General features: G+C 49.2%; 1 protein-coding gene across 3 annotated transcripts in view; it reads left to right on the top strand.

Annotated features, from left to right (window-relative positions):
• Positions 1 to 17,350, top strand: part of Armc9 (armadillo repeat containing 9) — a 128,870-nt gene that overhangs the window by 15,356 nt on the left and 96,164 nt on the right. For all 3 annotated transcript variants that reach the window (XM_052193602.1, XM_052193604.1, XM_052193603.1), the window contains exons 8-11: positions 861 to 885; positions 4,521 to 4,678; positions 5,376 to 5,474; positions 15,096 to 15,130. In XM_052193602.1, the coding sequence (XP_052049562.1) occupies positions 861 to 885; positions 4,521 to 4,678; positions 5,376 to 5,474; positions 15,096 to 15,130 (317 nt within the window). The remainder of the gene's footprint in view (positions 1 to 860; positions 886 to 4,520; positions 4,679 to 5,375; positions 5,475 to 15,095; positions 15,131 to 17,350) is intronic.

The raw sequence follows: 17,350 nt of genomic DNA, 5'->3' as shown, positions 1-17,350 counted from the left end.
CCTTCATAAGTGTCAAATTCATTGATTTTTAGAAATTGGACAGTTGTACAGCCATCATCATAATCTGCTTCCACTGGGGACACTTGAGGGTACAGAGGAACAGTGTCACAGCTATAAATGGGGACCATCTGAAGAATAGCAGGTACCGTAGCACCCACAGGAGACTGATGAGCCACTGGTCTGAGAGGCCGTGCGTCTTAGTAGACAAGCCTCTATTTAAAGCTATTTCATACTAGGCTGGAGGAACTGCACGAGGCCTGGGTTTGATCCCCCAGCCCCAGAAGAAAATAAACAGAAAGGAAAGGAGAGGAAAAAAAAGATAACAAAGGTGATGCGTGCTGGTTGTGTAACTCTGAATGTATAGAAAGTCACTGAGATGTCACTTTAAATAGGCCCTGCGCAGACTGTGCGCATGGAGCTGTTAGCAGAGAAGGAAGAAATACGTAAGATAAATGAGAAGTAGGACAGATACATGGACGTAGCATCAGAAGCCAGGCAGCCAGCTCGGGGTGCAGCCTGAGCCCCGGCCCTCTCCAAGTCTGTGCCCTTGGGATGAAGCTTTAGGACTGCAGCGACCGCATTAGGGTTATGGGCCCAGCATATTAGGAAGGTTTTGCCAGTAGGGCAAAGGCCTTGGCTGGGGCAGACAGGCCAGTGTGGAGGCTGGGGGAGGACTGTAGCTCGTGGTTCTCACGGAGGTCAGGTGTGGCAGGAACCGAGCAATGTGAGGACCTGCTCTCTGCTTCGCTGTCTTGAACAGTCATCTTCCATCAGCCCCAGGCCCCTTCTCTATCAGCCTCACAAGTCAGACACCAGTCTTGTGCCCCGGCACCATTTTCCTGAGCTGATTTCTTACCCAGAAGGAGAATGGACCGAATAGCAAAGGTAAGTTGTCGTGATCACAGCTTTCATGAGAACAGCTTTGCCAGCTCAGCTTCTAAGCCATGGAAGAAGAGATGGAGAGAATTTGTGGACTTGGAGAAATGGGGGCTTTCAAAGTCTAAATATTTACAGAGTGTCTGTGACCCTGCTCTGTGTAGTTCCATGAGGCCCACGCCTTAAGGATGGCTGGTGTGTCAGCTTGTCCAATATATGAGATGATAAAGAAATGGAGACTAGCCAGCTCACAGCCTGGCGACAAGGACCTGCCGTGGCTCAGAATGAGCACACAACCAGCATGGGACAGGGAAATTATTTTCCTTCTCAGCTTTTACCTCAAACTTGTCAGATGCAATACCATTTTTAGGCAGCATTTCCATTTTTTTTTTAAAAAACATTCAAAGTAATTCCAGTCTTGTTGTTTACATACAATAGCTCCCCCGCCCCATGAGCAATGGTTTTCACCCGAGCATTTCTTCTTTCAGTAAAGTAAGGAAAACTAGTTTACACAGCCTCAGCGGCCTCGTCTTGCTGTGTCTTGTCTTAGCTGCTCTGTTTTGGAAACGCCTTCAGTGGTTGGGAAATGTTTGTGATGAGCTCCTGCTCAGGACTGAAGGCAGGATTGGTCGCCAGCTCCCGGCACGTGGAGTTTCCCTACGTGGAAATCTGGTCCATGAAACCACAGCACTGTGCTCTTCCAGGAAGAGCGATGTCAGAGGATTCGAGAACTTCCTTCCTTGGTTTTTCTATGCTTGGTTTAAGAGAGTTAAACCCTTGAAAAGGGTTATTTTTATTTTACGTGTGTGTGTGGGTCTTAGCTTCCTTTGTCTGTATACATGTATGCCTGTGCCCCTTAGATGCCAAAAGAGGGCCGTGTGCCCTGGCACTGGAGTCACAGGTAGTTGTGAGCAGCTGTGTGGTGCTGGGGGTCAAACCTGAGTCCTCTGGGTGAGCAGGAGCAGCCTCAACCTCTGAGCCCGTATCTCCAACACCAGCATTTTTTTTTTTTAAAGAAAGGAAGTATTAGTAAATGATTGAATTCAGCTTACCAGGAGGCTGGCTAAGGAGTAATCATTTAGTTGTAATACATACTGAGTTTAGCTGCATGAGGCAAAAAGGTTTTGAATGCTTTTGTCCTTGGTTTTCTGGTGTGTCAGAAGTGTTGATTTAGTTCTCGGGTCTGGCGGCTGCAGTCCAAGATCAGGCAACCTGGTTGGTAGAACACACTGGTTACATCATGAATCAGGAAACAAAAAGGAGACGGGCTGGGTCCTTCTGGAAGTTTCTGCTCCCTCCCAATAGCAGGACTCTGGGGACTAAGTCTTTAACACATGGGTCTTTAGGAGACACTCATTTAAACTGTTGGATTGTACCACCGGCTCCAAAAGCTGATGCCCACTTCGCAGTGGCAGCCCGTTCTTCGGTCTCTGAGAGCCCCCTAAGCCTTACTTGTCCTCATCACTCAGGCTGCGGGGCATCGTGCCTGCAGCTTTCCTAGGCCCACGCTGTACATTGCCGGTGCCCTCTCTTCCTGGGTCACTTCCTGTCACCACTAGGGCTGTTCAGTGTACCACCTCACTGGGCGTCGCTTGCCTCCAACCCCAGCATGCTGCTTAGCCTCGTAGGCCTGCCGTTGGAATCTTGACGGGAGCTGCCATGACTATGACTCCTGCATCCTGTGGATGACATCAAATTCCGCTGCCAGTGTAAAACATACCAGACCATTAGAATTTAAGTTTCAGTTATCCAGAGTGCCTCGCTGGCAGACGGAAGAGATCCCAAGGCCAGCTGGCGTGGATCAGGCATCCCATAGTTTGTTGTTGTTTTGTTTTGTTTTGACAGAGTCTTCAATGTGGCACAGGCTGGGCCCCATTTTTCTTTTCTGGAAAGTCTGTGAAACCAAATTATATCCCCAGTGTCTGACACTGTGGCAGGTGGGGTAGCCACACAGTTTCTGACATATCTTCCTTGCCTGTTTCCTGCTGTCTCAGTGTAAAGGGTTCACTCACAGAGGCCAAGACACAGCTTCTCTCTCTCTCTCTCTCTCTCTCTGGGTTTTTCGAGACAGGGTTTCTCTGTATGGCCCTGGCTGTCCTGGAACTCACTCTGTAGACCAGGCTGGTCTCAAACTCAAAACTCCACTTGCCTCTGCCTCCCAAGTGCTGGGGCTAGAGGCGTGCGGCGCCACCAGCGCCCGGCAAAGCTTCTCTTTATCAGAATAATGTTACCACCAAGACGTCTGGGCCACATCTTACTGATCTTTCTTCTGGTTAGGCTTTTTGCTCTTGATTCTCATTGAGATTTTGGTTAAAAATAGCAATGCCCAGGCTGGAGAGATGGCTCAGCAGTTAAGAGCACTGACTGCTCTTCCAGAAGTCCTGAGTTCAAATCCCAGCAACCACATGGTGGCTCACAACCATCTCTCTGTAAAGGGATCTGATGCCCTCTTCTGATGTGTCTGAAGACAGTGACAGTGTACTCACATGTATAAAATAAATAAGTCTTTAAAAAACAAAAAAATAGCACTGCCCGTGCCGAAGACCTAATGCCCTGCTGCCTTGAAGTCTGTGCCAAGTACCCTTTCAGGCTGGCTCTCTGACAAGTCCCAGGAGTGGGAACGGTGTAAGGAGGGTAGCCTCTTCTCCAGCCTCTGGTAGGCTCCATTCTCTTTTCCTTCTGGACGCATACAGCACGGGTTTTATTGTCTGTGCTTCTGTTTGCATGGAAGCCCCACCTTGCTCACGTGTTAAATCCACTCTGCTGATAGCGTTCTAGGATTTCTCTGCTCCAGACTCTCACACACACACACCTCACCAGGTATAGTGTAGTCAGCAGCCCCACATCTGAGTGCCAGTTTCTCTTGCATACCCTAAGCCCTTGCTAGAATGGACTTGTGATAATCAGAACTTCCTACACACTGTCCTGAAAGACACCTTCAAGTGAGGTCGCTTATACATTTTGGAATACTGTCACAGCAAGACAATGTGCCACACTTGCTTGTGCCCATATGGTTCCAGATATATGACAGGTTCTGCCTGTTGTGCTTCTGCACTCACGGCTCAGGGTGGGCAGAGTCGTACTGAACCTCCACGGAGGAGCAGGGGGATGGCTGTGTCTTCACAGAGTCAGCCTAGGTTGTGTAGCAGTCACTACTAGGCTGCTACATGGCTGGACCCCAGCCTTGGGGCACTGGACCCCTGGGACTCTACCTACTACATGGGTACACATCAACCCATAGTTCTGTTGCCGCCCCTGTATACGTAGGTCACTTCATGTGTCGACGGGCGTGTAGGCAGGTTTCTTTTTCAATTGTGAATGGAATGGCAGTAAACGTGGATAAGTTCTGTGGTAGGACAAGAAGGCCTGGAGATGTAGGCTCACAAGTAGTATAGCTTGGTCATATGGAGTTCTCAGAGAACCTCTATCTCATTTCCTATAATGGCTGCCTGAGTTCCCATTCCACCAGCAGTGAATAACTTCCCCACATCCTTGCCGGCGTTTGCTGTCAGACTCCTTTTTTTCTGTGGTGCTGTGAGGGCTCCACAGGGCCTCGGACAAGAGCAGGGTTACTTGGGTTTCTGAGTTTGCTGCCGCTGCTGTCCTGTCGTTTGGCTTCAGTGCAGACTCGACTCTCTCCCTAGAAATGTTGCAGCAGCTTCACCAGCAGCTGGTGGAGGCGGAGCGCCGGGCCATGACCTACCTGAAGCGGTACAATAAGATCCAAGCCGACTACCACAACCTCATCGGCGTCACCGCAGAGCTGGTGGATTCTCTGGAGGCCACCGTCAGCGGGAAGATGGTAAGGAGCACACCCTCTGTGTGGAATGGTGTTCAGAGACTGAAGGGTGGTGGCGGCATTGCTGCGGGGTTCCCGCCCTCTATTTCAAAAAGCTGGCGCTCAGCAACCGTGCTAGCACTTGCAAGGTTTTACCTGTCTTCCAAACACGTAGAGACCTTGCCGTCGCTTTCTGCCTTCCTTTTTGTTGTGGTTTTGGTTTGTTTTTTTTTTAATTTTAAGTATGGGCCCTTCGTAGTAGTGGCACATAATCACATCACATAAACACATAACAATACATAAATCTTTTAAAAAATGAATGACGTATAAAAGGATGCATTCTTTCTTATTTTCATTTAGATTATATATGTATATGTGTTTTGCCTACATGTGTGTGTATTTACCATGGGCATGCCTGGTGCCCACGGAGGGTGAACAGGGCCCTCAGATCCCTTGGATCCCATTGCAGATGGTTGTGAGCCACCATGTGGTTGCTGGAAATTGAACTCAGGACTTCTGGAAGAGCACTCAGTGCTCTTAACCGCTGAGCCCTGTTCTTGTGTGTGGTTGAGGAGTATTTGTTTGTTCTCTGGCATGGCATCTCATCAGTCCATCGACAGGAGATGCTGAGGTACCTGAGATCCTGCTACAGGAGGTGTAGCATCCCCGCGGTCCTGTGGACAGGGTGCATGGCTTTCACCTGACAACCTTGTCCTTGCAGATCACCCCCGAATACCTGCAGAGCGTCTGCGTCCGCCTCTTCAGTAATCAGATGCGGCAGAGCTTGGCACACAGTGTGGACTTCACAAGACCTGGGACGGTGAGGTGCCATGAGAGATGGGGTATCCTGGGTTTGTCCCCCAAGACTTAAAAGTGAAGTTATTAGAGAGAATGAAAGCCTGTGAGGAAGGGGCATTCAGGAGCAATTGTCCTTGGCTGTCTAGACGCTCCCAGAGGAAGGCTGTTTTTGAGGAGTTTGCCCTTTGGGTGAGTGAGGAGAGGCGCTGGTGCCATCTACCATGGCAGCTGCTCCTGGGCACTGAGGCCTGAGAGGCAGGAGGAACAAACAGAAACCCTGCTTTGTCTTTAAAAGAACTCTCGTGGGCTAGGTGGTTGCTTAGTACAGTGCATGGTATGCAAGCATGAGGACCTGAGTGTGCTCCCTAAGGTCTGGGACACGTGACGTCCTAGTGCTGGGAAGTCACGTAGGCAGGTCCCTGAGGCTCCCCACCCAGACAGGCGATTTACCTGTGACCTTCAGGACAGGGAGAGGCCTTGTCTCCAGAAGAGATAGACAGTGCCTGAGGGTTAACAACCAGATTTGTTCTCTGGCCTCCACATGTATGTGCACACATACACGACTGTACTTACACATGCTTACACACATACAAGAGAGTTGGGGGGTGAGAGATTGCATGGCTTAAGACAAGACTTTACCTTTTGAATTTTTATGCAAATAATTAAAGGCTTACAGAAAAATCACAAACATAGCAAGGAACATTATCTTCTTCTTGACTGGTATTTATTTTCCTTGTGTGTGTGTGTGTGTATCTGTGTGTGTATATCTATGTGTGTTTCTGTGTGTTTCTTTGTGTATGTCTCTCCCCGCCCCCATGTGTCTCCATACACAAGCACAGTGGGGTTTATAAAACATTTGTGCATATTTGTCAGGCTGGTGTATATTTATTTTTGCCTTCTTGTTTTGTTGAGACAAGATCTCATGTAGATCAGACTGGCATTGAACTTCCTTAGACTCTGATGCTCCTCCCTGCTGCCTGCCATATGCTAGGATTACAGACATGGGATACCACACCTGACTACAACGTGTATTTCTTTTCCTTTTCTTTTAGAGGCTTATTTTATTATTTTTAGTTATGTGTAGCATGTCTGCATGTGGTTATGTGCATCAGAGTGCATTCAGGCCAGAGGGATTGGATCCTGGAGTTCTTGAGTTCTGGGAACGGAACTTGGGTCCTCTGGAAAAGCAGCAAGCGCCCTTAACTGCTGACCAGCCGCCATTGTGCATTTCCGAAGTTTGCCTGTGTCAGTCTCTCCTGGGATCCCAGCATTAGAGGCGGATGCTGGAAAGAGCAGCAAGTTAAAGCTTAGCTTGAACCCCGCAGGGAACGGGAGACTGGCCTGGGCTGAAGGGAGGATGATCTCTAAGCCAAACAGGGACGCAGATTGGTATTCTCTTACTGATCACACAGATATCAACTCCAGTTCGTCCTCATCTTATCTAATCTGTCCACTTCCACTTGTCTTCGGAACCTCTCCGGCTCTTCATAGCCACCAATATAGGTCAGTGTTGTGTGCCTCGTCTGGACTCTGTAGCTCCTTTGCTCTGGGCAGTTTCCCTGCTCTTCTCTTTGGTTCTCATTGTATTGACACTTGGGGAAACTGTAGTTCTGCTTTGGAAAAGCAGGCTGCTCCCCTTACTCGGTGGTGTTGCCTTGGGGTTGGGCTTGGGGTTGCATCCCAGGCTAAATGCTTGCTGGGGGTGTTCCTAGGACAGCACATCTGGAAGTACACAGCATGGACACAGGGATTCTTAACCCTGGAAGGCTACCAGTGTCTCTAAGGACACCCTCAAAATCAGAGGGTGTCCTGGAGCTCAAACCTGCCTGAGCCGGTCAGAGGCTGAGTGGGTGACGATCCCTCCCAAATGCTGGGATGAAAGGCATGTGCTGCCACAAGTGGCTAAAATTTAATGTTTCTTAAAAGATTTATTTATTTATTTATTTATTTATTTATTTATTTATTTATTATGTATACAATGTACTGCCTGCATGTATACCTGCAGACCAGAAGAGGACACCAGGTCTCATATAAATGGTTGTGAGCCACCATGTGGTTGCTGGGAATTGAACTCAGGACCTCTGGAAGAGTAGCCAGTGCTCTTAACCTCTGAACCATCTCTCCAACCCCCAAATTTTAATATATATTTTAAATTTTTTATGTGTATAGGCATTTTCCCTGTATGTATTTCTGTGCACCTGTGGAAAAGGAGGCCTGGTCTCTTGGGACTAGAGTGCAGACAGGTGTAAACTATTATATGGTTGCGGATCAAATCCAGGTCTTCTGAAAGAGCATCTGGTACTCTTAACTGGTGAGCCATCTCTCCAGCCCTCAAATTTATTTAAATAAACAAACAAACAAACAGCAGGCTGGACAGTAGTCAAGCCATTCTGCCAGCAGTTATCTGAATGTTGGAGCATAGGACTGGTTGTTTTCTGTTCCCTGGAAGAAGGATGCGGCCCCAGGTTGCAGATCAGTTACACTTGTGTGTTCACTCGTGCACTGGAGAACAGGCTCCCTAGAGCTGCTGCCCATGCTGGCCGCTCTGCACTAAGAGAAGAGCAGAGAATGGCTCTGTAGTCTGTGCCTTAGGATAGAATGTGGCCACAGGAGGGTCAGCGTGTACAAATCGTAGGAGCTGGCTGGGTTTAAAGATGTAAGTGTTGGCTATCTAGGTTTTAGGAATGCACCTTTTTGTAAGGTCTGCATTATGAGGGGCTTCAAGCCAGGCAGTTGACCACACATCTGAAGCCTGCTGCTGTTTGTAAAATTCACTGCTCTGGTTTCCAATCTGGACTGCTTTACACAGTTCCTTCTGAACTAGAATACAAGACAGAAGAACTTCTCAGATGGTTTGTAGAGATCGACAACACTGGCAAAGCTCGTGCTGGAGAGCATGGGCTTCATTTGTGGAGAAATAGGTTCCTTACCGGTCCAGGAATCATCACTTCTGGACAGCCTGCCAAACCTGTACTGCTGCCCTTACCAGAGAACTGCCACACGGGGGCAGCATAAACAAGCAAGAGCCGGCCTTACTACAGAGCAGCCACACAGGGGCAGCATAAACAATCAAGAGCCGGCCTTACCACAGAGCAGCCACACGGGGGCAGCATAGATGAGCAGAAGTAACCTTTGTGTAGCAGTCTCTGCGGTTGTCAGGAATGGGTGGGCAGGTAGTACACAGCAAGATGTACCCCGTCACATAAACCCAGTGAGTCATCCCTCTGCCCCCCCAAAAAAGATGAGCCATACTGGCAGAAGGCCTCACAAGCTCCAGAGGAGAGAGGCTCTCCTGCCTGCCCTTGTCTGCTCATGCCCAGGCCACCGTGCCCAAAGTGCCTTGTCGGGGGCTGGCAGGTGGATCCAGTTGTTCCCAGGACTGGTGCTGGTGAGATTCTGGTGTTTTGAGGTAGAGGATTCTCCTGGGTGTTTTGTAACACTGAATCATGCATGTCCCCTTGTCCCTGTGCGGCTGACCTAACTCTAGTTTTCCTCATCTTTGCCTTAAGGGGACAGAACTAGAACAGGTAGGAATCAGACTGTGTTATGGGCTGCTTAGTGAGAAGTCAGAGTTCTCCTGGGGCACAGGAGAAAAGAGTTTCTAAGATTGGAATATCCGTGCCACATAATGGCATTTTCACATCAGCCAATAGCAGCCCCTGAGTACCATGGTAAGGGCGTGGTGCTGTAGATTCTCCCTCTGTAGACGAGGTTGGCCTGGAACTCAGAGATCTCCCTGCTGCAGCCTCCCAAGTACTGGGATTAAAGGTGTGTGCCACCACGCCTGGCCTTCAGTCTTTGTACAAAGACAAGAACATGTAGCTGCATCTCATAGACTGTATCCCCATTGCATTAAAATATTTTATTATTACTATCTTAATAACTATGTTTATGTGTGTGTGAATACAGTACCCAGAGGAAGGGTGTTGGGTGCCCTGGAACTGGTGGTTGTAAGCCGCCAAACATCATTGCTGGGAATTGAACTCAGATCTTCTTCCAGAGCAGCAGGTGCTCCTAAGCACTAGATTTCTCTCCTCTCCTTGGGTTCCCATGGTTACAGGATGCATGCCTCCTGCTCAGGTTCCACAGGTCACCACAGAGGGAGCCTGGGGCCAACCCGTCCCTGTACGGCCTGCTGAAGAGTAGGTTTATCAATACAGGTTAGGGTCGCATGAACATTTGGCTTGAAAACCACAATTTAACAGTAAATCTGGCAGAACACAGACCTCTTGCTTCAACTCAGCTGCCTCCCAGAGCTTCCCAGCTGCCTGGATAAACACTCATCCTCCAGACCTGTAAAAAGATGTACACTTATGCTGTTCGACAGCTCACTCTTGAGCTTAATGGGACTTTTGTGTATGTTTTTTGTTTTCAGGCAGGCTCTCAAGCTAGCCTTGAACTTACAATCCCGCTTCAGCCCCTCCCAGTGCTGGGGTTCCAGGCACGAGTCCCCTTGTCTGGCCTAACCGCACTTTTGAAAGCATTCTGTCCTTGTCAGTATGCTGTCAGTTCCGGTGCTGTGGACAGGTGGCGGTGGTATTCAGTTTTTTGAAACAGTCTCTACCTAGCCATGGCTATCATGGAACTCACAATGTAGACCAGGCTAGCCTTGAACTCACAAAGTTCTGCCTCCTGAGCTCTGGGATTAAAGGTGTCTGGCACCTTGTAAAGTTTGAGGACATCATGCAGCCATTCCTCTGTGGGTGGAGAGGACTGCCCAGCCTGTGGCTGTGAAATAGCATGGCCCATGCTTCCTTTCTCTGCCAGTTCGAGGTCAGGGGATGGACTGTCCTTCCCAAGATCTGCCTGGATAGGGACCAGTAAGGGGCGACTGACTGTGGCAGAGATCCCTGGCTAGCGCTCAAGTTGACACCTGAGCTGTATTTCAAGTGAGTCCCAAGGCCCAGTAGTGATTCTCCAGGACTTATGAGTTCATGAGACATTTAAGTGAATCCTTATGTGGACAAACCGCACAGCTGGGAACGCAGCCTCTGTTTTCCCCACGTCTCCACGTAAGGAAAGGAGTTTCTCCATGACAGCAGTAAATTCACGATGGGCCTAGGAAATGGGACCCTCGGAGGGGAGCCTCATCTTTGTTTTAGTACAATGTTACAAAGGCTGTGATGGTTGTCCCCGTGTCAGGATGGCTTGTACAGTTGTTGAGGAGCAGAGCCAGGCATGACTCTCCTCCCTGTTGTGAGATCTGACGAAAGCTCAGCTCCAGCACCCATCCGCACCTCCTGTGACTTCTCTGGGTCTTCACGGGATACCTGCAGTTGTCCACATGGCCTCTCCACTTCAGGCTCAGTGCTGCTAAGACCCTGTCCCCTGGCTGCTGCCTCCCTCACAGATGTATGTCCTGAACTCCTGACCCCAAATCTATGGCAGTCCCTACCTTTCTACTTCAATCACTTGGTAGGACCATGACCTATCCCTAGCTCCAGACACAGACTTCCGGACTCTGTACAGATCCCAATAGGAACGTGTGTGTGCCCACTATCCACCCGACCCTGTTGCCTGTTGTGGAGAAAGAGACTCCGGAGTCACCCAGGGCTGGGTCCTCCCCTCCCCCAGAGGCCCTGGTCATCAGGAGCTGCCTGAGGGCTCTCTGTGCCGCATTAGTTGCTGTGCGTTGCTGAGACTGTCCCTGGGACTCTCTGGCTGTGAGCCAGGGACTCCTCTCCATGTCGTGCTGGTCACTCAGCTTTCTGGGTGTGTCTGTTTAAATCTTTGTATCCTAGGAAGGATTCAGGTGTCTCAGAGGTAGCAAGTCACATATATCTTTGCTCCGTGACTGTCCTTACTTCAGGGTAAAGGGGTTCTCTTTCTGTACACGCCCTCTTCTGGTTACATGGCTCCCTGGGGCTGTTTCCCTCAGGTGCAGGCTGAGGCCTTGGATGTCCCACTGTGATCTGAGCCTCTCTGGAAGTTGTGCCGGAAGGGTGTCATAGTCCTTGTCCACGTGCTCTTCAGCACAGCCAAGGCGTGGCAGAAATGGGACTGGCCTAAAAGGGGTTCGTGGCCCCCATCACCTAGGTGCAAGCACCCGAGGGTGCCGAGCCTCCACCCCTTTCCTGCTCCCACCTGGGCCGAGCACTTGTTCCCTCTGCCCTTTTTTGTGCTCACATTTTAAAAAAATGTGTTTACAGACTAAACCTGGCCCAGAACAAACTGATTCAGGAAGCATGCAGCCTAGTGAGATTCTTGGTGCGCTGTTGTGCGAGGCCCTTGGTAGAGGGCCACTCTCCCTCCTGAACTGCCCCTAGGAGTGCTGTCCTTGATGTCACACCTGCACTTGGTGACAGCCTGACTCCGCAGATCATCAGGTCATGATCATCAGCTGTCCCAGGCCTACAGCCCGGCCGCAGGCATCTGAGGGAAGCCTCTGCTCCAGGCCTTCCTGTGACTGGAGAGCGTGAAAGGTGTGGCCTTTTCACCTTGACCTTTGTGCACCTTTGTCTCCGAGTGTAAGAATCCCAGGAGCTGTCACTGATGCAGAGGTTGACACCTTGGTTCCTGGCTTATTCTGCTGTGCATTCATTCATTCCTTCACGTGCCAGCATTCCTTCAGGGCTTCCTCGGGTGAACCGCAGACTGTTCAGGGAGGTTGGGAACACCCTGCAACTGTAGCCACCCTTTATCTGGCTCAGCTGAGCTCTAGCTAGTTCTTTTCCCAGCTTGCTCTTTCATTGTTAATTAAGAAAACTGTCCTGGGGGCGGGGGGGGGGGGGTTCGACTGTTGGCTTCAGTAGAGGGATTCGTTATGGCCGTGATAGATTGTGTGGTCTCCTGTCTTCTCCTACTGAGCTGTTACTGGCCAGCTGTTGGGCCCTGCATGCACGCCACACACCTCAGCCCATAGCTGTGGAGCAATGACTCAACTCAGGCAGCGGTAGCCATGCTCGGAAATGGCTTGAGAGCCTGCAGTGGACACCTTAGAGGTCCAGTGCACGTCGACGGTTGCTCCACAGAAGTTGAGAACAGCCTTCTCCGAGTCTGTGTGATTACTAACATTTCTGGGGCTGGGAAGGCTGCCTGGCCTGTGAGGAACCTTGGGTTTAACCACCAGCATCACCCAAGCCAGGGGCTGTGACTCATACCTACTGCACACCAGCATTCAGGAGAACCAGAAGCTCAAGGTCATTCTCGGTTCACTAGTGACTTCGAAGCCAACCTGGGCTACATGAGGACCCAGGTGTCAGAGTGGAGGCTAGAGCTGTCACACTACAACCAGGGCTCCACTCAAGCAGCCCCCAGCAGAGGGAGGAGCTTCACTGGAGTCCCCACCCACAGTGATGTTCTCACTGGACTCACAGGTGGGCACCGCCTGTGTCCCATGGGTGGAATGTCAAGTCTTGAGTCATTCAGCTAATGTCAGAAGACACCTGACTGGTGGCTGTGTGTCGCACTGGTGGTCGGCAAGCTAGGTACGGTGATTAAGAAGCCGGTGTGGCTGTGACACTCGGTGTGGCTCGGGCCCAGTTGGTAGAGTCATACATCTTAGCAGCCTTGAAACCTTGGTTGCAATCCCCAGAACCACGTAAAACCAGGTACGGTGGTGGACACCTGAAGTCCCAGTACTCTCGGAGGTGAGGCGGGAGGATCCAAAGTTTGAAGTCATACTTGTTTACATGGCAAATTGGGGCCCAGCCTGGGCTACATGAGACTCATTTGCAAAACAAAACAAAAGCAACCCAGAAAAATCACCTAAGTCCTTGTATAGATAAGTTGCAACAAGCACCAGTCTCTCCAGACATGACCAGATGCCCTCTGGAGGCAGACTCACTCCCAGGTAGGAACTGTGAGGGCAGCCATTCTCAATGTGTGGGTCGGGTATCAGGCATCCTCCATATCAGATAGTTACGGTTCACAACAGTAGCAAAATTGCAGATTTGAGGTGGTAATGAAATAATCTTATGGTTGGGGTTCAGGACACCCCAAGACCACGGACAAAAAGCCGGGAATAAGACAGATTTAGAGGATGGCGGAGAAGGAGAGAGGGACAAGGGAGTGGGGGGAGTGATATTCGTCCCAGAGGGGGACAGAGGACAGCCTCTGGATAGTAAGGGGACAGACGTGACCCACAGTTTATAAAGGTACAAGGGGAAACCCTGTGTTAGGATGAGGTGTTGAATTGTAATTGGGTATGAGCCAAAGGCAGGTTTTAATTGCTGGACTTCAATACTTGTTTGATAGCTGGACCTTGGCAGTCAGCCTCAGGAGAAGGAAGCCTGCGATAGAGACTTCTTTAGGGAGGAGTGCGTTTATTGGGAACTAGGAATGAGCTGATATTATTGACTTTTTGCACTTGGTGTGTATAGTAACATTTGGTGTGTATAGCAACACTGTAGCAGCTCTGTGTCCTCACTTGACCCTCCCTGGCTTCCTGCCTTCCCATGCTCCCGCCTTTAATGTGTGGGATGAGCTGTTAGGTGAGTTCTCTAGACGGCATCTCAGAGCTGTTTCCAAATGGCTTGGTAAGTTAATAATAGGACTAAGTCATTTATTTAGTCAAAACAAAGAAGGACTAAAATTGCTTAGAGTATAGCAGGGTAGTAGTCTGCTGGCCTAGCACTCACAGGGTCCTGGGTTCAGATCCCAGCACTGCAAAAACTATTTAAACATAAATAGTCATGAGGCATTTAGAAGTGAGGTGCGGCCGGGCCATGGTGGTGCATGCCTTTGATCCCAGCTCCCAAAGGAGAGAGTCTCTGTGTCCCTTACTGGCAGGAATTGGTGACACTTGGTAGGCGTGTCTCCTTTCTTTCCTCTGCGTAGCTTTTCTCTCCGTGGGTCTGCGCTATTCTGCCCTGTTCTTTTTTTTTTCTTTTTCTTTTTCTTTGCAAACTGAGGGTGCTAGGTGAACAGTTTCCTCTTCCCTTGTCTTTGTGAGGTAGTTTCTCACCCATAAGTAAAATATCCACATCTAACAGATAGATCTAAGAAATAAACAAAACCCACAAGCAAATAGAATCAGTCGGAACCATCAGTACCAGTCCAGCCTGTTCTCAGTTTTGTTTTATGTTTGGTGTGTGTTGTCAGACACGTGCCTCCTGATGCATTTATTCATTCCCCTGTATTCCTCCTATATAATTGAGCAGTGCTCGTAGTGACAAAAACTGAGGACGTACACATGCACACCACACGGCCCCTGAGGCAGCGTGCCTGCCCATGAGGAGGCGATAAGCCGGCCTGCACACGCTGAGGCACCAGTGAGGTGAAAGAGAATTGTCATTTTTTTCTTTAAGCACCTGTGGAGTGGTGTGTTTGGCTGGCACGAAATGACATTACCTTAAAGTTAAAGAGAAGTATCTTACTAGGAAAAAATAATGTCAAAATTCAAACTGCTTCTGTTCTTCATGTCTATGATTTACTGGCTCTGAGTGTGGCTAGGAGATCCCACTGGTTTTCATTGCGTTTGACTTAAGAGTCTCAGTTGACCAAGGGGAATTGACTGACACAGGCCTAGTGATGTATTCCTTCCAAGTAGTAGCTTTTAAATCATATATGCCTTTGGAGGACACTGAGCACCTAGCAGATGGCTGCTTGTGTGCTGTTAGAGGGGGCTTGGGCTGATGCTGTACTGTCATTGTTTAACTCGGTCTGTTTGCTCCTGTCCCCCCCACCCTACCCCCACCCCCAGGCCTCAACCATGTTACGCGCCTCCTTGGTACCTGAGTAAGTAATCATTTTTCGGAGTTTTTGTTAACTGTGTTCCAAAATTGTATTTACTTTTATGTGTACGAGTGTTTTGCCTGCCTGGCTACCCGTCTGTCTGTCTGTCTGTCTGTGCATAGCTTTGCCTACAGAAGCCGGAAGAAGGTATTAGATCCCTGGAACGAACTGGTGTTACAGGTGGTTGGGAGACACCATGTGGGGGCTGGGAACCAAACTCAGGTCTTCTAGAAGAGCAAGCACTGGAGACATCTCTCGAGCTCCCTATTTGTATCTATATGTAAAACTGGAAGTCAGGCTAGGTTTACTAAACATTTAACTACATGTGGACATGAAAGGAAATACCGATGATTATAAATTGTGGTGAACCAGAATTATCTTTTTTTATAAGATCATTTATTTATTTATTTTATGTATATGAGTATGCTGTAGCTGTATTGATGGTCGTGAGCCATCATGTGGTTGCTAGGAATTTGAATTCAGGACCTCTGATCGGCCCTGCTCTCTTTGGTTTAAAGATTTATGTATTGTAAGTACACTAACTGTCTTCAGACATACTAGAAGATGGCGTCAGGTCTCATTTATGGATGGTTGTGAGCCAACATGTGGTTGCTGGGATTTGAACTCAGGACCTTTAGAAGAGCAGTCAGTGCTCTTAGCAGCTGAACCATCTCTCCAGCCCCCAGAATTATCTTTTAACATTGATTCTTATAAGGTGTCATGAAATAGCAAAAACAAACAAACAAAAAAAACCCCACAAAACCCAACAATAACAAAAAACCTGTTGACTTATTCCTGGGTATTCTCCAGAAATGAATTTTATCTGTCATTCCACTGTTAGCAGACAATGCAGTGTCTTAAGTCCCCTGTCTTCTGCTGGCTCACACTGTGACCACATCCTCAGCATAGCTTTGCCTATCCCCAGCTTCCCTGTTCAGATGAGTTAGGCTGTCACCACAGAAGTGTGTGACAGCATACCTCACCAGCTGTGTTGCAGCAGTGAGGAAGTGGGATGCCCGACTGGTCAGCGCTCTAGTGCTCTAGCGTAAGCACTACAGCAGGTTCTGGTTAACCTCTGAGCCGGTGAGCGTACTCACTGGTCATCAGTGCAGTGACTCAGGCAGAGGCGGACACAACCTGCCTGCCCACTTTGCTTCCTGAGTCTCCCGTGGTCTTGCCACTTAGTGGCAGTACAGCGTGATTCAGGAGCATGATGGCCTGGTTAAAATCCCGCCTCTGCTGCTGGCTGTGGTTGGTGCTTGGACGCGCCCACCGCCTCCAGGCAGTGAAACGAGAAGAGGGGAGTACCCGTCGCAGGCTTGTGAGGACCACACAGCACGCTGCTGGACAATGGCTGTCAACACTCTGGATGTCGGCTAGCATTCTTTTTTTTTTTTTTTCCCGTTTTTTGGATTTGGTTTCTTTGAGACAGGGTTTCTCTGTGTAGCCCTGGCTGTCCTAATACTCACTCTGTAGACCAGGCTGGCCTCGAACTCAGAAATCCACCTGCCTCTGCCTCCCCCCAGAGTGCTGGGATCACAGGCATTGGCTAGCATTCTTAGTGACATAAGGCAGGGTCACCTGCAGAAAACAAGGGGTGGGGTTGTGGAGGATGTTGAGAGGACACAGGAGGAGGCATGACCCAATTCCTCCATCAGTGGAAGAATACTGGGCCCCTTGGCACTCTTCCCTGTGGGTCCTCACACCTTCCCTAGTCAGTCTGCACAGCCCACTGAGAGCCGTTCCCTACCCTTCCCTCGGGAGGAAACCCCAGTTGTGGAACAGAGCCAAACTGGGTTTTGCAATTGCAGTATTTTTCTGGAGAACAAGGACTCGCTTACACTTTAAATTTTTTAAATTAGTACTTTTTATTTTAAGATTTATTTATGTATTATATGTAAGTACACTGTAGCTGTCTTCAGACACTTCAGAAGAGGGAGTCAGATCTCGTTACAGACGGTTGTGAGCCACCATGTGATCTGAACTGGGACCTTCGGAAGAGCAGTCGGTGCTCTTAGCCACTGAGCCATCTCTCCAGCCCAAATTAGTACTTTTTTGATGTATAGTCCAGGCTAGCCTAGACTTTATAATTTAGTTCAGGCTAGCCTTGAACTTGCAGTCTTCCTCCTGTCTCAGTCTCTAAGTTAGCCGCCATACCCAGCTTGTTATAATAATCATGAGATGTAAAAAAACTACTTAAAAATTCTCTTTTGAAATGCATTG

This window comes from Apodemus sylvaticus, chromosome 9, assembly GCF_947179515.1.
Source record: "Apodemus sylvaticus chromosome 9, mApoSyl1.1, whole genome shotgun sequence".
Lineage (NCBI taxonomy): Eukaryota > Metazoa > Chordata > Mammalia > Rodentia > Muridae > Apodemus > Apodemus sylvaticus.
This window is presented reverse-complemented; position numbering and strand designations above follow the sequence as displayed.